Source organism: Corythoichthys intestinalis, chromosome 21 (assembly GCF_030265065.1).
Source record: "Corythoichthys intestinalis isolate RoL2023-P3 chromosome 21, ASM3026506v1, whole genome shotgun sequence".
Taxonomy (NCBI): Eukaryota; Metazoa; Chordata; class Actinopteri; order Syngnathiformes; family Syngnathidae; genus Corythoichthys; species Corythoichthys intestinalis.
The window spans coordinates 33901937-33928720 of record NC_080415.1 but is presented as its reverse complement, the minus strand read 5'-3'; the positions used below and the strand labels follow the sequence as shown (position 1 = coordinate 33928720).

Here is a 26784-nt window from a genome sequence, read left to right as displayed (position 1 = left end):
AACGCCCGTATCTAGCTTTTTGTAGATGTGCTGCTAACACTACCAAATCTATATTGCATCTAGTCCTATATAAATGATATCCACTGTAACATCATATGGATGTACTTTGAAGCAGCTTTTCGGCAGCAGTCAGGGATGTTGTTGTAATGGGAAGCATGATGTTTAGCTACTCTCGCTCCGTTCCGTCCCGAAGACCGCGCGGCGCGCTGAGTGTTGTGTAATTCCGCTTTACTTCGCGTATTTCAATAATCGGAATTTGGATGTTTGTGAATCGTTCTCGAATCTTCCACGGGCGAATCGCGAATAATCTAAGAATCGGAAAATTTTCACACCTCTAGTTATTTACATCTTTAGTGCTGCAATGCACACTAGGAGGCATGCTGGAAAACAACAGTGTTGACAGCAGAGGGCAGCAGAGGTTGACTGTCGCCCTAAAGGGAGCAGTGATGGCTTAATGAAGCTTCTTCAAGGAAAGAAGTTTGGCAGCTAGTTGGTTCAAAGCTTCATGGTGGTTCATTTGGTTTTATGACAGTCGTATGATGCCACTGTCAAAGTGTTACCGGTTAATATTTTTTGGCGTAAATATCCCATAATACAGTGTGGACAGCTGCGGCTTATAGTCCAGTGCTGCTTACGTATGAACAAATGCCGTTTATGTGCCAAATTTGGTGGGTGGCAGCTTAGTCAGGTGCGCCTTATAGTGCAAAAATTACGGTACTTGAGTTAATCGATTAATCGTTGCAGCACTACAACTGATTCGCTGTGGCACCCGCTGAAGAGAAAAGCCGAAAGAAAAAGATGATTTATATTTAAATCAATAATTTCTATTTTTTCGTTTTTGTTGTTTTTTAATATGTTTACATTAAATAGAAAAAAAATAAAGTTTACTTAGCAGGCTCATAAAAACAATTTGAACAATTTGAACCATTTCAAGTGTGTAGTCAATTGCCGGTAAATTTTATGACGAATTAATCGATTCGTTGTGATAGCCTTACTTGTATGACGACAACATATGGCTTTATTTTCCAATACTTGAAGCGTTACTTGCGATGTTGAATAACCCGTCACGTTTTCCCTCCAATTCCAATCCAAAGATTTGATTCATATGTGCATTTGAATGACGTTTTGTGGCTGTAATGACACCTCTGAGACATGAAAAAGCTTCATTTGTAAAACCCGCCGTCCAATTTATTTGGCGGCTCTGAGCATCACATTTGCTCAAATTGATTTACTTGTCAAAATCCACAGGCGAATTGCGTGTGTTTTTGTTTCCTATTGATTCCGACGCGCTTTTTGTGTATTTTTTTGGCACAAAAAAAGTCCTTGTCTGCGGTTAGACCGCCTCGTTCCCGTCGCAACACAATTAAACGACCTTACTTCGGACTGATTGCCGCGTGGTGGTCGTCATGGCGACACATCCATTAGCGGGCGAGCTGCAGATTCGTTTGACATAAGCGGAGGTTAAAAGAAGAAAGAAAAGCACTCAGTGTTTGTCACGCGAAGACTGCGAACAAAGTGGCAATGTCGCGGCTTGTCCAGCAATTTTGCACCTGCTGACATCGGATCGACCGCTTTACTTTTCCAGACTCCTCCGCGTTCACTCTTTCACCCATTAGCTGAAATTAATGGTGATGCATGTCCAATCACGTGGCTCTTTTCATTGAAATGAGTTTACCTCTTGTTGATGTCAAATGGATTGGACGTCTATGGCTGTCAATAGCAACAAATGAGTTACACAGCGATAGATTGATCCTTGTATCTCTTCTCACATCTGTTGTTCTGACAGCTTAACAGATAACTCGTTAATGCCTCGCTGTAAAGCACTTGAAAGCACCTAATCCGCTACACAATCCAATTGAACGTTGTCATTGCAGCCGGGTTTCATAATTCTACGTTAGCGCCAAGGTCACCCTGGAAATGTACCAAATGACCACAAAAAAAAGCATTTGGCGACCATAATGTCTAATGTTTGGTAGCGCTTAACGCATCATGATTCAGAAGATGTTTTTTTTTATTTTTTTTGTGTACTCAAATAGTAGGGTTGACACAAATCATTTTTTAAATTAAGGCTGCAGCTATCGATGATCAACTAGTTAGTTCGAATAATCAAGTAATCGGATTAGGAACATTTAGTGCTTTGCCGAATAAATTATAGGAGATTTAAAGCAAAGGCTTGCTAAGATTGCACTTTCAAAAGAGCATTTAATACGAATATTAAATAAAATTCCAAATTGTTTCTTCAAAGTATTCATAATTGCAGTTTCATTTCAAAATGAAATAAAATACCTGAGCTAAGCCTTAAACGGTATAAAAAAAAAAAAGAGGATTTAAGTACAACAAAAGAACAATTGGCTAACTAGCATACCAAAAGCCCGCTAGCTCAAATGCTATAAAATGCTAACGTTTGTTTTTACAATGCTCTTAACAAATCGTTCAAACTACAAGAACATATTCTCCCCAAAAAACTGCTAAATATACCTGTAAATTAAATTACAAATGCTAAAAATACATTTTAGCGCAAACAAAAACTTACCTTATGGAGCAGCTTGATTCAGCCATGTTGAATGAGTTATGTCATATTCACTCTTGCCACTAGAGGGCAGTGTATCCACCTAAATCAAATAAACGAAATGCAAACACTTTCAAACAAACCATTACAACGGCACTCGAATTAAACGAAGCTTCGAAGAAGCAAAATTTGATTTCGTAGCTTTTTTTCTTATCGAATTACTTCAGCTAATCTATTAATTGTTGCAGTGCTAATTTTGATGGTTAACTAATCACTTACTACTATTACTACTTACTTAATAACCCTTATTAACCCTCATTGCGTCCCAAAGACTGTGTTTTACTTCCGCTTTACCTGGTATAATTCAAGAATTGGAATTTGGATATTTGTGAACCGTTCTCGAATCTTCCACGGCCGAATCGCAAATAATTTAAGAATCGGAAATTTCCACGCCTCTACAAAACACGATTGCTTTTGTCCACCGGCGTTGCTAAAGCCGACTAAAACTTTGTTTTAATTGATTGAACGCCGAGCCAATCCAAATGGATTGGACGTCATCGACACCAATGGCGCTGAAACGCGATCGCTCGCTGTGATTTAGCGTGTTTTTCCCTCTTTTTCTTTTCAGCCCAGAACTGTTCTGGCTTGCGTACCTGCGGCCAATGCCTGGAGCAGCCTGAGTGCGGGTGGTGCGGCGACCCCAGCAGCACGGGGAAGGGCCTGTGCACGGAGGGCTCCTTCCGGGGACCCGTCAAGAGGGGCCCGTCCCCTTCCTCCGACGCCACCCTGGAGCCGGGCCTCTGCCCCAAAGACAAAGGCTACGAGTGGACCTTTATTCACTGCCCCGGTAAGAAAGTCACTTCCGTTCGGTGCCTCATGTTTAAAAGGTCGCTCTTCATTCAAGTTTTTTGTTACTTGGCGCACGGGAAAGCGAGCCGTCCCTGCGGACTCATGCAACATTATGCTTGTATCATCATGCAAACCATCCTGATAAGAAACACACTGCATGTTGTAATATGAGAGTCAGGGAGCATCATGGGCTCAAAATTTCTCAATATTTTGAATGTTAGGTTTTAAAAAGTATTGTTAAAACATTCACATGTTGCGAAAAACATCATTTGTCACATGTAAAATGTTTGACGATTTTAAAATCAAGAAAATTTTCAAACTAACATTTATATGATGATTAGGGCTTCAAAATTCTCACGTTAACGGGCGGTAATTAATTTTTAAAAATTAATCACGTAAAAATATTTTACGCAATTAACGCATGCACTGAATGACCTGTTCATGCGTTGCCTCAAACGGTTTACAGTGACGCCGTTTTAACACATTGAGAGCGAAAAGGCAGAGAAATGCGAGTGGACACAGGCGTTCATTGGAAGCGCCTTTTATTGGCTTAAGCTTTGGCAAATCTTTCACAACAAATATATACAAATATAAGTATTGTGGCGAATGACGTGGGGAAGAACGAAAGGAGACGATCTTTTTCTTGACACGCTTAAGTGAACACAATGCATAACATACTGTATACCATTTGCAGCCACTACTAACAGTCGTGGTTGCCCCACTTCCCATCATGCATTTGGTCCGAGCAAGAGACGACCTTTTTCTTAACATGCTTAATTGACCACAAGGCCGAACATATTGTTATTGACCGCAACGAAGAACATATTGTATACTATTTGCAGACACTACTGATAGTCATGGTTGCCCAACTTCCCATCATGCATTTGGGCGGAGTAGGAGACGATCTTTTTCTTAACACGCTTAATTGACCACAACACAGAACATATTGTTATTGACCACAATGCAGCACATACTGTATACCATTCGCAGTCACCACTGACAGACATGGTTGCCCAACTTCCCATCATGCAATAGGGCAGAACAGTTAAGTCGCTAAAGTATCATTTAGTGAAAGCACAACAAAAATAATATTCCTATCTCTCAAAAAAAATAATGTTTACTAAAAGAAAAGCGCTCAATGCAAAGAGAACTGGCATTCCCAATCAAAATAGCTATGCAAAATACACATAAAACTTACTCAGACTTTGCCTTGGCTGGATCTTTAATTAATTTGAAACTCGCCATTGACAGCTTTTGGTGTATTTCAATCACTACCTTACGTAGTTAAAGACACTGTGGAAGAACGGCAGGGAGCCCATGTGACGTCCCGCTCGGCGACGTCAACAATGGCGAGCTATTAGTTTATTTTTTTGATTGAAAATTTTACAAATTTTATGAAAAAGAAAACATTAAGAGGGGTTTTAATATAAAATTACAATAGCTTGTACTCAAATTTATCTTTTAAGAACTACAAGTCTTTCTATCCGTGGATCCCTTTAACAGAAAGAATGTTAATAATTTTAATGCCATCTTGTGGGTTTGTTATAATAAACAAATACAGTACTTATGTACAGTATGTTGAATGTTTATGTCCGTCTTGTGTCTTGTCTTTCCATTCCAACAATAATTTACAGAAAAATCTGGCATATTTTAGAGCTGGTTTGAATTGCGATTAATTACGATTAATTAATTTTTAAGCTGTGATTAACTCTTATTAAAAATTTTAATCGTTCAACAGCCCTAATTATATTTGAAGCTGTTGATGGTGTAAAAAGCCATTTAAATTCTGCAAAAATGTTTAAATGAATTGAAAATCAACACCAATATTTTTGCCATACGGACTGAATTCACAGATAAAATATGGACAAAATGATCAGAACTGACATTCTGCATGCTCTCATATACTGTAACATATTTATAATAAATTATTGCTAAGGATTTTTGATTCGGAGGACAATTTAATGTCACAAATGAGCGATTTTAATCTGAATATCCAGATGTGAAATGACATCTGCCTTCTTATTTATTTATTTTTTTTACATCAGCGTGCCAGTGCAACGGCCACAGCACGTGCATCAACGGCAGCGTGTGCGAGCAATGCCGCAACTTGACCACCGGTCCTCACTGTCAGACCTGCATGGCTGGTTACCACGGCGACCCCACCAACGGCGGAAAATGCCAAGGTGAGCGACTCCCTGGCTGCAGCGTTCAAATCCAATCGTGGCGAATAATAGCCAACAGATGGCAGTGTTGGGCATCACTTCAATGGATGGAGAGTTTGCCTCGGCACTATGAACGGACAAATCTGAACAGCTGTTTCATCAGCAGACAAAAATAAATGTTGGAGTTTGGATTGTTTGAAATTTCGACGGTCAGTGTTTCAGTGCCATTGACGGCGATCGACGTCAATGGCCCTAAAACATAATTACTCACTAGCTAAGTGAGACACAAGGTGATCTGTCATAGGACAGTTAATTCCAGCTGGCTGCTGGCACCATCTGTATTGGAGTCTATATGAGTTGCAGTGTTTATTTTTCACATGACAACATTCATAATTGATTAATATACCTGCATGCTTCTCTTCTCGCTTTTATTGTGTGCATTTATCACTGAAAACTCGCTGTTGCTGGTAGTCTAGAAGGTAGGAGTAGGAGTGTTGCGGTGTGAGATAACATCTGTTCATGAAAATCTGTAAAGCTACTTGGGTAATCATCATTGAAGGATTTTATTGTATTTTTATTTGATTAATTTGATTAGAATTTATAAACAGGAGTTATTTTGATTAATTGAAGTTTAAAAAATGCTGGAATGTTTTTTTTTACTATTTATTTTAGTTCATTTTGTATTTAAAAAAAAAAAGAAATGATTCAGGACTGCAGCTATCGACTATTTTAGCGGTTGATTAATCAACTAGTTAATTCGAATAATCGAGTCATCAAATTAGGGACATTTATTGCGTTGCAGAATAAATTTTAAGAAATGGAAAACACAGGCTTGCTAAGATTGCACTTTCAAAAGGACATTTCCGTAATTTTCCGCTACTTTTTTCCTTAATTTTGAATCCTGTGGCTTACAGTCCAGTGCGGTTTATTTGTTGATTTATTTGGGGTAATAGGTAACACTTTATTTGACAGCGGTGTCATAAGACTGTCATAAGACCGTCATAATTATGACATGACACTGTCATGGGCATTACTAAATGTTTTATGTCACTAACTTCACTCATTTCCAGCTCTGATCTTTTACATTCATTCAAAAATGAGATAATTTGTCGGATAACACTAACTGACATCTGTTGTAAGCATTCATTAATGCTCATGACAGTGTGATGTCATAATTATGAATGTCTAATGACAGTCTTATGGCACCCCTGTCAAATAAAGTGTTACCAAATAACCATAACTAGCAATTAACGAAACAACTGGGACAGTATCTGAACAAATAATTAGCACGGAACATGAATTTTGATTGTTATTTACATCTGTAGCAATGCAATGCATGCTAGGAGGCATGTTGGACAACAACAGTACATCAGTATTGACAGCAGGTGGCAGCAGAGGTTGACTGTCTCCCCAAAGGGAGGAGTGATGGCCAAATGAAGCTTCTTGAAGCATTGAAGCTTTGCAGCCAATTAGTTCAAAGCTTCATGGAGGTTCATTTGGTTTTATGACAGTGGTATCATGCTGCTGTCAAGTAAAGTGTTACTGGTTAATATCTTTTGGTGTTAATATCCCATAATACAGTGAGGGCAGCTGTGGCTAATAGTCCATTGCGGCTTATGTTTGAAGAAATGCCGTTTTCGTGCCAAATTCGGTGGGTGGCGGCATATAGTTAGGTACGCCCTATAGTGCAAAAGTTACAGTAAATGCAAATACAAAATAAAATTCCTGCGTCTTTCTTCAAACTTTGCAGAATTCCACTTTTACTCAAAAATAAAATACTTGAGTTTAGCCTCAAACGGTATAAAAAAAATAAATGAGGATCTAAGTATGACAAGAGAACACTGGCTAACATCCAAAACAAAAGTCTGCTAGCTAAAATGCTATGAAAACATTTATTTTTATTTTTATTTTTACAGTGCCACAAAGACATATAAATATAAATCAAATATACCTATAAACTAAATTACAAATGCATAAAAAACATTACCTCCGGCAAAACTTACCTTATGTTGGTCTGAACAGGGAGCAGCTGGATTCAGCCATGTTAATTAAATATGTTGTCATATTCATTGTTGCCATTAGAGGGCAGCGTATCCACCCAAATGACTAACACTAAATGCAAATACTTTCAAAACAAACCATTACAACGCCACTCTAATTAAACAAATACTCGAAGCAGCTAAATTTGATCCAAAGCTTTTTTCAAATTCAATTACTCGATTAATCGTTGCAGCACTAAAATGATGGGGTATTTCTTTCTACTTTAATGTTATTCTTGTATTTATGAGAGTAGAGGGACCACTACTCTTACTTATTTTTTTTCCCGAATGACAAAATATTTCTCTCTTCAGAGCTTGAGAAAGTAAATGAAGCCTTGAAATGTGGAAGCCCTCCTCAATCACATTCTTTAATTGCTCTGCAATGAATAGCAATTAGCTAAAACCCTTGTTCAATGTAACGCGAACCCTGTCATATAAAACCATTGGAACTTTACGAACCTCAAAGCGTCACTTGAAATATTCCGCCGTGTCATCTTGGCGAGGGGGAGGAGGCAAAGATGTGTTTTCAGCACAGAAAGAATACGTAATCCACCTCCTCCTCCATGTTTGAAAACATAGCCACGCAAAGGTAATGGGTTCCTTGCCTGTTAAATTTGAAAGGACGCTGCATCACTCTGGCGGCCGTCCTATTTTCACCATCACCAAACCAAAACCAGTGTTTACCCCCTTTTAGTTGTCTTTCTCTTACTTTTTTCTTTGTATTCTGTCCCTGTCTCTCTCCCCGTCCAGCCTGTAAGTGCAACGGCCACGCCAATATGTGCCAGGTGCTAACTGGCAAGTGCTTCTGCACCACCAAGGGCATCAAGGGGGACCAGTGCCAGCTGTGAGTACTCGACACGCTCAACAATTGTGGCTCAGGGCAGCTTTTCCAATGGCTGTCCGCAATTTGCATCAGTCATTGACACACGCTTACATCTATTAACTACCACCACACATTCGCTGCCAAATCCTGTACATTACTTTTTGAAAAGCAAAATGCTTCGATTCTTTCACTAACTCACATCTTGCGGTTGACGGCGTTAGATGTCCAATCCATCTGAATTGGATAGAGTTCATTTTCATAGAATTTCTATACAACGTATAGCATTTTTATAATATACAGTTGTGGTCAAAAGTTTACATACACTTGTGAAGAACATAATGTCATGGCTCTCGTGAGTTTCCAGTTATTTCTACAACTCTGATTTTTCTCCGATGGGTTGGAACAGATACTTCTTTGTCACAAAAAACATTCATGAAGTTTGGTTATTTTATGACTTTATTATGGGTTAACAGAAAAAGTGATCAAACCTGGTGGGTCAGAAATATACATACATAGATCTGAAAAAGCGAATCATTGACTTGAACAAGTCAGGAAAGTCACTTGGAGCCATTTCAAAGCAGCTGCAGGTCCCAAGAGCAACAGTGCAAACAATTGTTTGTAAGTATAAAGTGCAGGGCACTGTTTTGTCACTGCCACGATCAGGAAGAAAACGCAAGCTATCACCTGCTGCTGAGAGAAAATTGGTCAGGAGGGTGAAGATTCAACCGAGAATCACCAAAAAGCAGATCTGTAAAGAATTAGAAGCTGCTGGAACACAGGTGTCAGTGTCCACAGTCAAGCGTGTTTTGCATCTCCATGGACTGAGAGGCTGCCGTGCAAGAAGGAAGCCCTTGCTCCAAAAGAGGCACCTTAAGGCTCGACTGAAGTTTGCTGCTGATCACATGGACAAAGATAAGACCTTCTGGAGGAAAGTTCTGTGGTCAAACGAAACAAAAATCGAGCTGTTTGGCCACAATGCCCAGCAATATGTTTGGAGGAGAAAAGGTGAGGCCTTTAACCCCAAGTACACCATGCCTACCGTCAAGCACAGTGGTGGTAGTATTATGCTGTTTTGCTGCCAATGGAACTGGTGCTTTACAGAGAGTAAATGGGACAATGGAGAAGGAGGATTACCTTCAAATTCTTCAAGATAACCTAACGTCATCAGCCCGAAGATTGGGTCTTGGGCACAGTTGGGAATTCCAACAGGACAATGACCCCAAACACACATCAAAAGTGGTAATGGAATGGCTAAATCAGGCTAGAATTAAGGTTTTCGAATGGCCTTCCCAAAGTCCTGACTTAAACCCCATTGAGAACTTGTGGACAATGCTGAAGAAACAAGTCCATGTCAGAAAGCCATCAAATTTAACTGAACTGCACCAATTATGTCAAGAGGAGTGGTCAAAGATTCAACCAGAAGCTTGTGGATGGCTACCAAAAGCGCCTAATTGAAGTGAAAATGGCCAAGGACATGTTACCAAATATTAGCGCTGCTGTATGTATATTTTTGACCCAGCAGATTTGATCACTGTTCCAATCACTATCAGAGAAAAATCAGAGTTGTAGAAATAACTGGAAACTCAAGAGAGCCATGACATTATGTTCTTCACAAGTGTATGTAAACTTTTGACCACATCTGTATACCGTATTGGCCCGAATATAAGACGGTGTTTTTTGCATTGAAATAAGACTGAAAAAGTGGGGGTCGTGTTTTATTCACCGTCTAGACGTTATACCCATTCATGACGCTAGATGGTGCCAGATATCATTGAAGCGATGTTCTGTCATGACAGATCTCAGCTACTCTCAAGTTAAACCAGTTTGCATTATTTTATTGCAATGTTTCCTTATTCAGATTTGTTTCGAGACTACAGTTAGACTTCACTTTGATGGTTAATGCAGTTATTGCAATTTTGTTGTTTTATCACAATAGATTGGTTTATTTACATTTCACAAACCAGAAGCCCATTCATTTACGAATGTGATTGCACTTTAGTTTGCATATTTAAATGTCCAGACATTAAGACATTATATATCAATCCATATAAACATTGAAAATAAGACTAAACAGCGATTGTTAATGTCTGTTATTTGTGTTCCCGCTTTGGAAATCAAAATGTGATCACCTTGGAATGATGTAAAGCCAGCATGTGTAGTCATTTGTTTTGATGATTCTGCGCATGCTCAGCGGGTCGGACTGTGAATCAGTGCGCATGACAAAATTCTTGAATGGGCTCAATTGACAAAGGCAGTCTGAACAGGCACTCCCAAAAAAAACATATTACAAAAAAATCGGAATTTTGCATAAAGACCTGCAGTATGAACCTAGCCTTACAGTCCGGAAAATATAGTACATGTGTTGTTATGTTCATTTGTCTTGCATGCATTACTCACTAACAGTTGGCAGGGGGACGTGCAGAATCCATCATGTCAGCGCAAAAATGTGCATAGCAGGTACAGGCCTTTATGGCAATAACGATGATAGACATGTAAAATTTCAATACAACATTTTATATCGTTTTGGCAATAGATATTGTTGCATTGTCCAGCACTAGCTGGGAACAAATGGTGCATCGCTGCCCTCCACTGGACATTTTGTGTCATTACTTTTGGCTACAAGCTTGAAATTTGCAGTCAAGCTGCTTCAGACATATAAAAAAAACCACAACAAAAAAACCCCACAAAATTTCTTTGCCATGGGATGGGTCCAATCTTCTCTAAGCCGTCAAAGACCAGAGGCAGTTTGAAAACATGCCTCAGGGTTTGTGTTTTAACTCACTGATTGCCATTGCCAGTGGTAGGTGTCAAATCACGTGGTTCATTTTATCGTTCTGTTGCAAATTTCAATTAGTTTGTCGCCCGGACGTTTCGCGCTGTCGATTATTGGCATTGAGTTAATGAAATCAAACAGAATGATTAGTAGCGCAACATGAAAAAAAAAAAGATAATCAGAGGGCGGCGCAAATGAGTTGACATTTTGGAACCCCGACTTTGTACCATCTTTCCGTGGGTCTGCCAAGGGTTCAATGAGTCATTTTAACTGTCAAGGAGAAGTCAGAAGGACACTACAGATAAGCATACACACATTAAGGGGAAATTAATGGGATTTGGATCACATTAAAGCTTGCTGACTTTCACTCACCTTTTTCTCCTAATTGCGTAATCAAAGTTGAAAGCCAAAAGAGCGCCACTTGTATTGCGAGGATAACCTCAGAGCTACATTTGCATCTAATTGTTTTTTTTTTTTTTTTATGGCGCTGTCATTGGCGGAGATTGTGTGACCTTTTGGAGATAGGCCGCCCTTCCTGACTGGGGTCTTAAAGTTGAATTCTTGCTTCCCCCACCTTCCTGCTGGAAGAGAGAAAACGGTTGTCGGTCAAAAAGTGCACCTCAAGCATGATTACTGCTGACAGGGTCAGTTTTGCCCCCGGTGTGGCTGGAGCGTCCCCACTTAGCAGCCCACTTTCCCACTTGTAAGCAGAATGGACACACGGAGGGGCTTTTAACTCATTGGCTGCCGCTGATAGTGATAGACTCACCAGAGCGCACAGTAACATACAGTGGGGCAAAGAAGTATTTAGTCAACCACTAATTGTGCAAGTTCTCCCACGTGAAAATATTAGAGAGGCCTGTAATTATCAACATGGGTAAACCTCAACCATGAGAGACAGAATGTGGAAAAAAAAAAAACAGAAAATCACATTGTTTTATTTTTAAAGAATTTATTTTGCAAATCATGGTGGAATACAAGTATTTGGTCAATACTAAAAGTTCATCTCAATACTTTGTTATGTACCCTTTGTTGGCAATAACGGAGGCCAAACGTTTTCTGTAACTCTTCACAAGCTTTTCACATACTGTTGCTGGTGTTTTGGCCCATTCCTCCATGCAGATCCCTCTAGAGCAGTGATGTTTTGGGGCTGTCGTTGAGCAACACGGACTTTCAACTCCCTCCACAGATTTTCTATGGGGTTGAGATCTGGAGACTGGCTAGGCCACTCCAGGACCTTGAAATGCTTCTTACGAAGCCACTCCTTTTTTGCCCTGGCTGTGTGTTTGGGATCATTGTAATGCTGAAAGACCCAGCCACGTCTCATCTTCAATGCCCTTGCTGATGGAAGGAGATTTTCACTCAAAATCTCTCGATACTTGGCCCCATTCATTCTTTCCTTTACACAGATCAGTCGTCCTGGTCCCTTTGCAGAAAAACAGCCCCAAAGCATGATTTTTTTCACCCTCTTGCTTCACAGTGGGTATGGTATTCTTCGGATACAATTAAGTATTCTTTCTCCTCCAAACACGAGAACCTGTGTTTCTACCAAAAAGTTCTATTTTGGTTTCACCTGACCATAAAACATTCTCCCAGTCCTCTTCTGGATCATCTAAATGTTCTCTAGCAAACCGCAGACGGGCCTGGAGGTGTACTGGCTTCAGCAGGGGGACACGTCTGGCAGTGCAGGATTTGAGTCCCTGGCGGCGCATTGTGTTACTGATAGTAGCCTTTGTTTCTGTTGCTCACCGTTCTGTTATCATTTTGACTCCACTGGGTGAGCTCTTGCATGGAGCCCCAGATCGAGGGAGATTATCAGTGGTCTTGTATTTCTTCCATTTTCTAATAATTGCTCCCACAGTTGATTTCTTTACACCAAGCGTTTTACCTATTGCAGATTCAGTCTTCCCAGCCTGGTGCAGGTCTACAATTTTGTCTCTGGTGTCCTTCGACAGCTCTTTGGTCTTGGCCATAGTGGAGTTTGGAGTGTGACTGACTGAGGTTGTGGACAGGTGTTTTTTATACCGATAATGAGTTAAAACAGATGCCATTAATACAGGTAACAAGTGGAGCCTTGTTAGACCTCGTTAGAAGTAGACCTCTTTGACAGCCAGAAATCTTGCTTGTTTGTAGGTGACCAAATACTTATTTTCCACTCTAATTTGGAAATAAATTCTTTAAAAATGTGATTTCCTGTTTTTTTTTTTTTCTTTCCACATTGTCTTTCATGGTTGAGGTTTACCCATGTTGGCAATTACAGGCCTCTCTAATCTTTTCAAGTAGGAGAACTTGCACAATTGGTGGTTGACTAAATACTTATTTGCCCCACTGTATACACTTTAATGCTATTTCTTAAATGAGCTGATAGGGATTTATGCCTAATCCATTTGGGCTGAGAGGGCTGACAGTGATCTTCTATCTTGATTTCAAGAAAGAAAAGACAATGTTGCACGTCCAGTTTTGCCCAGATGTTTTGTCCATGTGGTGGCTTCCCGTCGCTCCAAATGAGTGACTGCGATATGAAAGCAAAGCAGACACCAGCAGGCCAATCATCTGCCCTCGTACCAGATTTGGGACGCTTCCTGCCGCCCATTACTGATGATCCAATTAAAATCAAGCCAGGAACATACAACACACGGAAGCTTTCCCTCCTTTTTTTTTTTTTTTTAAACTCTCATTTCTCACTAATCTGATTAGCATCCTTATTATCTAGCGGCTTTATTTCACGGCAAAGTGACGTTAAGGAATCTAATCTTTAAATCAAAATGCATTTTCACCTTCAAACATTAGCGCGCCAGAGTAATTACACGTTGGGACTGTCATCCAATTGTGTATTGATTAACAGTTGCATTCGTGCGCTGTTTGCTGATGTCATTCCCGCTATCTCATTACCTGTAATCAGCTCCTCCTTTTTCCCTTAAACAAAGAGAACTGCACAAGGGTGCCGCGTCTTTCGCGGGCGTGCTCGTCGATGCCATTAGGCCTCGGCGTAATAGACGTAACCAAGTGAGGCGACATTAGCGCAGGACGCAATTGTTCTGTTAAGCAATGGATGCTGGGTTGAGGACAAAAAAGGGGGCGGGGGTTGTGTGTTGGTGTTCATATTTTACTAATGTGGACATTAGTCATGGTTGTGTTCTTTTTCGAAAAAGTATTGATGTCATTGTTGCACGTTGGGTAGAGAAATCTGACTGGGAAAGTATTAATATGATGAATGTGTAGCAAAATTTTACAAGCAATTGTGAAATCTGACAAAGAGTAGCAATCTGGGTAACACTTTGTTTGACAGTGGCCTGTCATGAGAATTAAAGAATGCTTATTACAGATGTCATTAAGTTTCAGCCGGCAAATTATGTCACTTTAAAATGGACGTAAAAGATGCAGACTCGATATAAATAGAGTTAATAACAAGATGACATCTGTCATAAGCATTCATTAACTCATTCAGTCCCAGACATTTTCACCGGAGCAAGGCCCTTCGCTCCCGGCCGTTTTACTGGATTTTGACTGATTTTGCAAGGCCCACAGAAAATTCTGTTCTATTGCTATATAAACATGGAATCCACCAAAAGAAAGATCTCTTCTTTCAACAGAAAAAAAGTTCATATCTTTTTCAATTCTTTAGAAATCAGCATTAGAAAATAGCTTAGTTTGAGCAATTTTCCAATTTCTGATGAAAACACAGAAATTGAGCTTTTTGTAAAAGCATACATTTCAAACATAACTGACTTTAACGCAGCTATTTTTCGCGTTTGTGACATCCCAAACATCTTAATAATGTTTTCATTCTACAAAATAACAAACAACAAGACAAAGCTTTTTGATCGCAAAGTAACACTTTATTTACACATAACTAAACTATTGAACTGTTGAACTATTTACTTTCTTTCTCAACACAGACAGTCCCCAGAGAGGGAAAAAAAACACGTTTTACCACCGCTAGACACACTAAACACGCTGGAGTTAACTCTGGTAGCTGGTGAAAACATTCTTGACAATGTTTACCTTTAATTCTATAGACCCTACTCACGTGACGTCACAGCCACGCCCCCGCGCCATGTTATCCGTATACTCGTCATGTTAATGCATTAGCGCTTCGTAAATTCCTCCTATTATGGCGTGTTTTTCTGCTCGTTAACATTAATAATCAAAATGGTGAAGTCGTGTGTGGCGGTCGGTTGCAAAAACAGAGAAGATAGACGGAGAGACTTGAAGTTTTACCGTATTCCGAGAGACCCGGAGAGGAGACCGAGATTGACTGCTGCAATTCGACGAGAAAACTGGGCTCCAAACGACTACCACAGATTATGTAGTAGTCATTTTATATCTGGTAAGATGCATTTAATATATTTAGAGGGTTTTGGGCTGACAACCACAATTAAGATCATTGCTAGGCTAATCACCGACAACATACACTCAGACGTTGTGAATGAACTACCTGAAAATATATAATTATAAGGGGATAATCAGACAGTTGTCATACAATTAATTTACAGTTTCACTATTGAGGTCAAAAGCCAAAAAATAAATTCAACTAGGGACAATCTGGAGTAGTGCTATCGCACTTCATATTTATTACATATTATATATGTATGTAGTGAGAGTGCTATCGCTAAACCATATAAACATTAAAAGCCCTAGCTCCATTGACAAATGACATGAAATACATTAGACTTGACAGTGGATGTTAGCAAGAACAAAAGATTTTGAATTGAAAATTTCGTAACTCACCTTCCCGAGCACACGATAGATTCCTGCCGAATTTTCGTGGACGAGGACCTGTTTCACCCAACCAGCAACGAAGTATTTATAAGCCTCCAAGCTCTTAAAGTTTTTCAAACATTCGTGAGAATAGGCTGATTTTGTGTGGACAAGATAGTTGTAAATATCAGGGTAGCTAGCAGATGTCAGGCAATGATGGCGAAGACAGCGGGTCGAAAAACATCGATTTAGGCATCAAATATGGATCTGGCGAATGGATAAACTGAAGCTTTTCCACATAACGCCTTTTATGCAACGCATCCAATGAGTTTACAGTGTTAGATAACACCGGGGCTTCCATGAATTGCTCTATAACTTGCACCACTAATTGAAAACAATGAGAATAAGTCTTTAAAATACGGACAATATGGCGGCCAGATACAGCCACACGTCATTTTGTGACGTAGGTGAGTAGGGTCTATATAAATGTGAAATCATATTGGAAGTATTGCCTCCTCGGCAGCCCCCCCAGCAAACATGTTTTACATGTCTGTTGGCCCTCCTCCTTTAAGCCGCGGCCATCATTAACTTTTCTGTAGCCGAAGAATTCCCATACAAACGATTTCATTTTCTTCAAATGGGGAAAAAGTTCAGGAGTTTCACCTCCACCAGCCATCGTGTAGCACAGCTGACTCACTGACACTGAGCAACAACCGGTGGGGGAGGGTTGAGCCTTTCAGCTGCAAGCGAAGGATTTCTCCATGCATTTTTAGAACATTAAAAAATAGCTAAGACATTAGAGATGGTATGACGGAAATTTTTTGCGGTTTTCAAACCTTGACGTTTTCATACCACGGTATACCTGGAAACCGGTAATCGGCACATGTCTAGTCTACTAGTGATAAACTCATTTCGATTCACAGCAGGAGGGTGAAAACTTTTTATTAGTTGTCTAGTAGAATAGCGTAGAATGATTTCCTGACCTGTCATATCTATAATTGTTGTATTGCCAGATAATGGTTATCGTGAGCCTTGTATTGCAAATCATATCCTAGCGTGAGCTACCCAGAAGTTCCCACCCATAGAAGGTAGTGAAATCTGACAGGAGGGTGACATAATTTGACAGGGGCTCTCAAAATATGAACCCGCCATAAGTGACAGATAAAACTCATATTTATCTGGGCTTAAGTGTAAGAATTTTGTGTTGAACAGTAATTATATTTTCATGCATGAATGAGTATTTTTGATTGGGTGCAAATGAACTGTCAAAGAATGATATCATCCTAATCTGACAATTGAACAATATATGCTACCACTCTATATTACAGATAAAAGCCATCATAACTATCTGGGATTAATTGGACAGGGGAATTAGGGTGAATAGGAGAGTTATTAATTTATTCATACCTTGAGTGCTGGGAGTGCTTTTTGATGGGGTGCAAATGAGTTATGAAAATATGCGAGGGTGCAAATGAGCTATCAAAATAGGCTTACCACTCAGGGATATTGGGGTGAATTGTTGGGATATTCATTGTTTCATGTTACAATTCCAGCTGTCATTCCAGCAGTGGAGGATGAAAAATACAATAATAAACTGTTATTGTATTATAATCAGCATTGGGTTATTATTAATAATTACAGGATAAAACGATACAATAATAATTACTAATATAGAAAATCAATTTTTTTAATGACCCCCAAAAAATGACTTCACATATGAAGGGTTAAACGACTAGCAAACTGATAATACCTTTGAGAGTAATGTATTCTGATGACAAATGACTGCGATAGCCGTCCAATCCATTTTGACTGGAAGTACCCAAGTCCCCCTGCGCCGGCTTTTAGCGATGCACGCCATGAAACTAAATGCATGCTTTCAGAGTATTATGTGACATGATCAAGTATCACTATGACACAATATCTAAACACTGAATCTAAAAGGTCAAGAGAGCATCAGCCGGCTGTTTAACAAGCAAGGCCGGATGCGTAGTCAGGATTTCATATAACAGAGACGCGTATATAATGCAACTCGTCCCTGTAGTATCTTAATTTAATCGGCACACGGACTCACGCGCACACACACATCGACTGCGGGCCGACGTCATTACGCTGTATCTTAATTTAATCAACGTGCGGTCACGGTCCGAGCTAAACAATAACGCCAACCCAAAATAAAAGGAATGATAGGCTGGAATCGCAGAATAAAAATTTTAACAAATCACGATTTTTGCTATTTAATAATCAATTTATATTTTATTTTATTATTTTGTTGATTACAAATCAAATACAGTAATCCCTCACTTATCGCTCTGAATGTAGACCGCAACCGACCGCGAAATGTAGAAAAACGCAAAGTAATGTCACCCACCCCCCCATTTTTTAAATCGACTGTGATATATCACGAAATTACGTCACGCAATTCTCGTATTGATTCAAAATCCGAACTGTATCGATCCTTACATGTCGGTTTTTGGTGGAAACAAGTAATTCATTGGCTACACTTCTACTCCCGTCCAGTAGTTGGCAGCGCGCATCAGCATTGCCTTGCAGTCTGCTGAAGTAGCAACAACATTGGACTAATCGAATAGAGATTTGTGTATATCGCCCCGTAGTGGTTGACCGCCATTACTGGGGTGTTTACTAGGGGTGCAACGGTTCAGTTAGCCCACGGTTCGGTTTGAACCTCGGTTTTGGATCACAGTTTTGGTTTCGGTTTGCGTTTTTTTTTTTTTTTTTTAAACTGCCTTTATTTTGCTTTTAAAAAAAAAATGAAATAAACTCTTAAAATGTAAACATTTTCGACTGTTAAAATGTCTCTTAGCTCTTTGGCTAGTGTAGTGACTGACTACTGAAATACACAGTAGTAAAAAAGTTACTTGGCAAAGTAACTGGTGATAACGTTCATTTTTAAAAAAAAAATTTTTTTAATTAAAATAAAAAAAAAAAAAAAAAAAAAAAGAAAAACAAACCCAAAAACATAGTAACCTTTGCTATGTTTGGAGGTCATTTAATGTTGTGAATCAACCGTTAAAGTTTTTGCATTAGTTCCCTTCTGTCTACTTTCGACATGTGAAAATTTTAAAACTGTTTCATCCGTTAAAGATAGACTCAAGTCAAGATTTTGCCGATTTAGGAGTATTTTAGATAAAAAGTTGTTTAGGTTCGCTCGTAAGGTTTACTACAACAGAGCCTTTCTGAGAGGTTTCCTGCCCTAAAATGGCGGCTGTTTACTAACGCTACCGAGTCTGTCATTTCGCATGTAGTTCCATATGCATGAGATATCTAGGCGTAGATTGTATGTTGTCGGCTAAGTCAGGTAATATTAGAGCCACCTAGCCTAGCATCGCGTTTGCTACAGTGTCTCAACAAACACTCTTCCCTCTCCGAGTCTCTGACTTTTCTCGCGTCATTCAAACAACGCATTGTCCCGTTGCAGAAACGGTGACGAAATCCGAACGGATGAAAAAAAAAAAACGTAATGCACGAAAAACGTACGGCGTAGACATTTAAAAATGAGTGCGCACTTGTACAAATTACGACGAGACCGTAAAATTTGACATGTATGAATTATAGTGGACTGTAACAGTTCGGTAGTAGCACTTTGTAGCACGGGACGTCCAACTTCCAACTATCAGTGGTCAGGGCGAAACTAAGTGCTTTAGCGAAATCATCTTCGATGGCTTTGCGTGCCATTTCATAAATGTCGGGGATTACGTTGTTGGAGAAATATGTCCGCGAGGGAACAATGTAACGCGGGTCAAGCGTTGCAAATAAATTAACGAAGCCCGCCGTGTGTTTTCACTGGTGTCATCCCCGGGGTTGTCCTACCCTGAGAAAGTGATGTCTGTGGGTGATGCCGGGTGAGTTGCCGGAGTCATTTTATTAAAGTGTTGCCATTAGCATGGGGAACAAGCGCTGAGCAATGCTTGCAATTTTTTTCTTCTTCAATATTTTCTCTCCCTCCGCATTGTAGTCCACGGGGAAACCAAAATGTTGCCACCCCGCAGATTTGAAAGAAGCCGGTGCTTTCTCAAAATTCGGTCTCTCCACTCCTCCGCTCGCCATAGCTATTTGTTTTCTTTTTTGTTTCACTTTCACTTCACTCGTAAGCGAGAGAGGGCGTTACTCGGCCTCTATTACACAGGTGCTTGACAGCGATCCGACATTTACTTGCGGGGTGGGAATTTCTCCACAGAGGTGCTTCATGTCACACACAGGCACACAGAGCTCGATCAATTCATTCCACAAGCGTTCGGAATACATTAATTTCAAAACCGAAAAGGCGCGGTTCATAAAGGCGTATTGAACCGTACAGGGCGAACCGTACGGTTCGGCTTTAAACCGCAAACCGTTGCACCGCTAGTGTTTACACACCTATAGCAGCCCAGCATCAGTCAGTGTTAACAGTAATATTAGCTGTGTGTGTAACAATTTTGTTTTCGAAAATATTTCGTCGACGAACAATTTTTTCACATATTTTTTCAATAGTTTCCGTCAGTACACAATGTGTGAATGTGTTATTGTATGTGTATTTGACCTGCATCGTAGCAATTTTCGGTCTTGTGTTAGTCATGTGATGTGCAAATTGAGTAATTCATGCAAACATTTCTTTTTGAACAAAGAGGAGTCGCACAATTTTAGCTAAACAATGTCTCGTAGTGCTGCAGCTATCGATTATTTTAGTAGTAAGCCCGAAACGGTATAAAGTAAATAAATAAATGAGGATTTAAGTACAACAAAAGAACAGTTGACTAACTTGCATAGCAAAAGCCCGCTAGCTTAAATGCTATAAAATGCTTTTTTTTTTTTTTTTTTTTTTAATCTAACAATGTTCTTAAATGATTCAATCACATATTCCCACAAAAAATGGCCAAATATACCTACAAACTAAATCATGAATGCATAAAAAACATATTAGTTCAAACAAAAACTTACCTTGTGGTTGTCTTAACAGGGAGCAGCTGGATTCAGCTATGTTAAATGAGTTATGTCATGTTCACTGTTGCCACTAGAAGGCAGTGTGTCCACCCAAATCGATTCAAAGCTTTTTTTCTATCGGATCACTCGAGTTAATCGATTAGTTGTTGCCGCACTAATATCTCGTAACGATTCCACTTTCAAAGTAGGTGTCGATTTATTTGATGATGGATTAGCAGCATTGTTCAATCTAGTAGAATTCCAAGAACTACCGCATAAAAGTGCATGCAGTTGCCCTTAAAGCTTCCTAAGTGCCACCTTGAGTGTAATAACGCTCGTCCCCTGTTCAGCTGAGTGGCCTCCCCTCCTCCACGAGCCTCTGATTGTGCCTTATCGTCCTAACAACTCATAAAATACAGCAAGCGTGACACCGCCGCATGACCCGAATGGCTATTCACTCGCTTAAATGGTCTTTTTTAGCACATCGGAGCGCACGCTTGTATAGTGATGGGATGTAATAATAACCCATCTAGCGGGTTAAAGTGCATCAAGGTGAAGAGTGTGTTGTTGATGATTAAATCCGTAAATGCTTGAATAGAAGTGATGCATCGTAGGGGAAATCACAGGTGAAGAGGAGCGCGTGCCATATGTTGCCGCTCATAATTACGGCGTTGCATTGATTCAAAATGTGATGAGATGCACTTACACAAATGAATATAGCATGTGTCCTCCCATTCATTTTCTAGCTTGCTCATCTTGTTTAGGGTTGTGGGAAGAGATGCTTAACCTTGATGAAAGGCAAGCGACGTGAGTCATTCATATACAGATGCAATATATACAGTATGTACTGTATGGTCACTTTTATACAAACACATATATTTTCTATTTTTTCATTTATTTATCAACTAAATCCACGTGCAATACAATACATAGTATATAATACTATACTGTCATGGGAAGCAACACCTCCAACATTTACGTGACCTCATCCGTCACTTTACACAAAATTTAAGGTAAGTAAACGCTGTCATGAACGTTTCCCACCAGCTACGAGAGTTCACTCCAGCGTGTTTCGTGTGTCTAGCGATGGTAAAACAAATACTGTAACGTGCGCTTGTTAACGAGGCAGATAACGTGGCTAGTTAGCATGCCAAGATGGCTAACTAGTTTCCTCTCTACAAGTAGCCTACTTTTGTAAAGTTTTCCGTCACTGTACACATCATTTCAAAGTCAAACTAACATTTTCATAATAGACATAGTGTGTTTTTTTGTGTTTACTGTGTAAATAGTAATACGAGTCATACACGCGCGCTCTGCCTCCTGCTCGCCATTAACATTCAAATAATTAATATTAATAGTAGTAGTGGTTTTACATAAAATAAATTTGATCATATATTGTTAAAGTCCAGTTATTTTAATGTTATATTAATGTTGGTGTTCCAATTTACAAAGGAATTGCAATACCGTGATACCATGAAACTGCGGTATTTTTGCCGAAGGTTATCATACCGTCAAAATCTCAAAATTGTTAAGCTCCACAAAGCAGGAAAAGGCTATGGGACAATCAGAAAGCAGCTTGGTGACAATAAATCAACAGTTGCAGTATTGTTAAAAAATGAAAAAGGCTAAACAAGACTGATAATCTACCTCGGACTGGGGCACCATGTAAAATCTCTCCTCGTGGGGCATCGCTCATGATGAGAAAATTGAGGGCTTAGCCTAGAACTGCATAGCAGGAGCTGGTCAATGACCTGAAGAAAGCTGGATGCACAGTTTCAAAGGCTACTGTCAGTAGAACACGGTGCAATGTTTTAAGATCATGCGTTGCTCAGAAGGTGCCCCTGTTGAAGCCAGTACAGGTGAAGACCCATCTGAAGTTTGCCAGGGACCATCTGAATGATACAGAGGGATCAGAGGAGAAAGTCATGTGGTCAGATTAGACCAAAGTAGAACTTTTTGGTGCAAACTCGTCGTCTGTGCAGGGAAAAAAAGGATTAGTACAATCCCAAGAACACCATCCCCACTGTGAAGTATGGGCATGGAAACCTCATGTTTTGTGGGTGCTTTTCGGCAGAAGGGAACAGGACAACTGTACTGTATAGAGCAGAGGATGACTGGTGAAATGTATCGTTAGATTATAAGATACAACCTGCTTCCTTCAGTCATAGACTTGAAGATGAGCTGTGGCTGGATCTTCTAACATGACAATGATCCGAAGCACACAGCCAATTACCAAGGAGTGGCTGTGTAAAAAGCATATCAAGGTTCTGGAGTGGCCTAGCCAGTCTCCAGACCTCAGTCCATTAAAAAATCTTTGGATGGAGCTGAAACTTTGTGTTTCTCAACGATAGCCCCGAAACCTGACAGATCCAGAGAAGATTTGTGTGGAGGAGTGGGCCATAATCCCTGTTTCCATATGTGAAAACCGGGTAATGATTGAAGGAATCTGACATTCTAGCCAGACCGTCGGAATCACGCCAGCCGAATCACCGGACTTGCGCTGGAGCAGATTCAACGAGCCAGGTCGACGAGACCCCGGCAATCCGGCCAGAAGGGAAACCCCGCGCGTTCACCTTAGTCTTAACCCTTTGTACTGACTCAATTTTGAAAGGTTTAAAGAAGGCTCACCGAGAGCAAGTTGACAATTTATTCGGATCGACAGATATCAAACAGAAAGGCGAACAGGCAGAGTCCCAGTCGAGGAGGACAACTCGTTCCAAGGTCACCGTATTAGAAGTCAACAAAAGGTTCCCAAGAAAAAAATGACCACGCTTAGTTAAACATAGTCTTGTAAGGCTCTCGTGTGGCGGGCCGTGGGCTGGAAGAAGGGTGTGTTTGGAATTATTGCCCGTTTGTGGATTGGACAGGAAGATTTGGGAGTTACTGTTGTCCGGGCAACAAGTTGTGGATTTTGCCACCTCAGCGTCATAGGTGCTCTTGGAGTCTTGTCAGTTGTGTTTTCAGTTGGATATCGGGCGTTCTCCGGTGCTCCTTGTGTTGGTACAGAGCGTCCCGCCATTTGTTCTGGACTGTCCGGGAGAACTGATTGCGAGAGTTGGTGCGTCAGTCTTGCTCATGACGCACACATTGGGCTCCCATGATAAGAAGGCGTCGTGTATCTTTTTTGCCCTATATTCTGCTTCTTTTCCTTAAACTATGGTATAAGTGCTATTCATTTTATATTGGGTGTGTTAGAGTAATGTATACAGTTAGACGGTGCCTACGAGAAAAGGTAATATCACCTTCAGGAACTACAGAAAGCACCAGACATCTGCAAACAAAGGCTTCTGCACTATATATGAGCACTGATTTTCTCAGGGGGACAAATACTTATGAACCCCAGTAAATTACAAATAAATTATTGAAAAATCATACAATGTGAGTTTCGGATTTTTTTTCCCCAAGATTGTCTCTATTTGTGGAAATGCAACGATGATTAAAATTTCAGACCTCTACCTGTTTTTCTAAGAGGGTAAACTTGCAAAATCACAAGGGGTGCAAATACAGTGGGGAGAACAAGTCTCCCCACTGTACTTCTCCTCACTGTATATAACTGTCTTTTTTGTATATTTTTAAGACTCCTTTTAACTTACTACTTTAGCACTGTAAAGGAGAAGCTCCCTGCAATCTCATTGTACACTTGTATGATGACAATAAAGCTATTCTGATTCTGATATTAGGGCTTTGTACCTCTGGGTAGCTCACGATACAATACGATATAAGGCTTACGATAACAACGATCTCACAATATGGCGATATTACAACTACCAAAGTATGGGTCATGGTAATCATTCTACAATAATTTACCATACAAGTAATAAACAGACAAACGTGGTCTTTTTATCCTTCTGCTGTGAACTGAATGGAGTTTATCACTCGTCAACGTCCAATTCATTTGAAGTGGGTGGGTGGACGATCTCGCTGTTAATTTAGGGGCATTTTATTTTCACATCAAATAATCAGACGTCTATCACCGTCAATGTCAGCCAGTGAATAAAACTTCGCTCGAAGTTTTCCTCGAAATTTCAGCTCTGTTAAGTGACTCAAACGCCGTGGAATTCTCTCGGATAGCCACGCGATCTCGCAAGTACGCCCGTCATCGTTTACACGCTTGTCTCACTCACATTTAGTCATGCGACTTTCCATCTTTGCCGTTCAGATGGTGCGTGCGTGCGTTTTTGCGAGATGCCGCACAGACGCCTCGGGCTGGAAAACTAGAACGTCTGTCAAACAACAACAATGGCTTCGAGGCAAACAATTCTGTAATTGTCCATCCAGCGCCGTTTTTTTCCCTCTTTTCTCGCGCCCCATTTTTAGCCCCTGGAGTTTGGACACTCATTAGCGGTGTTCATAGATTAATTGGCCCTCAGTTTACAGTCATTTGACTCAGGCCATATGTTAATTGCAGGCTGATTATGGCCTCATTGTCTTTCCAATTTGAAGTTCGAGAACTTGGACCGATAAACAAAATGCAGCAACGTGCGTGAATGGATATTTTCCATTTCCTGATTACTCCATTCAAGAGTTATCACTTTATTTACAGTGTAGGCAAGGTCTAAAATTACATTGCTAACACTCAATTAAGCAACAATATTAAAAGCTTGAGAATTCCAATATAATGCCTAATTTAGAACGATGTGATGTTATTTTTTTTAATGCTGACAATGATGAATTAGATATTTTTTTCCCGCTCTTTTGTGAAATATTTAATGCATTGAAGAGCTACGTAGTACGCTCTGTCACTACCCGATCGTGACGGGCTACCGGATCGCGCCGCATTGCTACTGTGCATGCGCGAACCGACGCCATTTTCAATCAAGTGATGACAGATCTAGATACTGTATGTACATGTTCGATTAATCAATAAGAAAATTAATTTTTGGGGGGCGGGGCCGGGTAATAATTTTAGGGGGAAAAAATCCAGTGGTTATGTCTTTGATAGAAGTAAACACAATGCCTTCAAATTTTGAAACCATTTTAATATACAGGTAGTCTGCGGGTTACAACGTATTCGACTTTACAACGCTAATGTCTTGTCCGCCATTTTGTCTCCATTTTTTTTTTTCTCATGAACAGTACCTCATTGTACCTCACAGTATCGTTTTTTTTTTTTTTTTTAACTTTACTTAATTAATATGATGTGTTCTGTGCTCCCTAAACGTGAAGTGCTTTTCTTAAGGTTTCTACTTCCTTCACTTTTGAAAATTTGTAAAGCAGTATCACACATATATACACTTATGTTCAGAACACCACACATTTTAACAATAAAACATTTGACACAAAACAAATGGTGTTCAAACGTCCATCTAGTCTGATCGAAGTGTAAATTCACTAGATTAAATTAGCCTCATTTGCCTTACAAAAGTCTGTTAGCTTAAATGCTACGAATGCTAACGTATTTACAATTCTAATTGCAAATGCTCACACATAACTTCACAAACTATAGCTGTAAACTTGATTACAAATGCATACACAAACATATGTTAGCTGAAACAACTTACAGCCTTATGTGGGCCAAACCAGTCAGTCCAGCCAGACCAACCCAACGCTTCCACCAGAGGGCAGTGTATCCTCCATCATAAATAAAATACAATTCTTTTGGACTTTTTTGGATAGTTATTTTGGGGTACTTAAAGGGTTAATTCCGACTTATGCGGAAATTCGGTTTACGTTGCCAGCATAGGAACGGAACTCGTTCGTAACTCAGGGACTGCCTGTGTACAGTGATCCCTCGTTTTTCGCAGTTAATGGGGAGCAGAACCCACCGCGATAAGTGAAAAACCACGAAGTGAGAAAAATAAAATTCTTTCATTTTTGTGCGTGTGTTCAATGTATTTATTCAGATTTAGCATTGAAAAGAGATACATATAAGACATGGTTTTAAACATTTTTTTCCCAAAAGTATAATTAAATTTTTTTTTAATGTATATACCGTGTTGGCCCGAATATAAGACGGTGTTTTTTTGCATCGAAATAAGACTGGAAAAGTGGGGGTCATGTTATATTCGCGA

The 26784-nt window shown here is 39.9% G+C and overlaps 1 protein-coding gene across 1 annotated transcript in view; it reads left to right on the top strand.

Annotated features, from left to right (window-relative positions):
- Window positions 1-26784, top strand: part of atrnl1b (attractin-like 1b) — a 115768-nt gene that overhangs the window by 32921 nt on the left and 56063 nt on the right. Inside the window, exons 17-19 of the mRNA XM_057825718.1 lie at window positions 3138-3356; window positions 5404-5541; window positions 8310-8403. Of these exons, the coding sequence (XP_057681701.1) occupies window positions 3138-3356; window positions 5404-5541; window positions 8310-8403 (451 nt within the window). The remainder of the gene's footprint in view (window positions 1-3137; window positions 3357-5403; window positions 5542-8309; window positions 8404-26784) is intronic.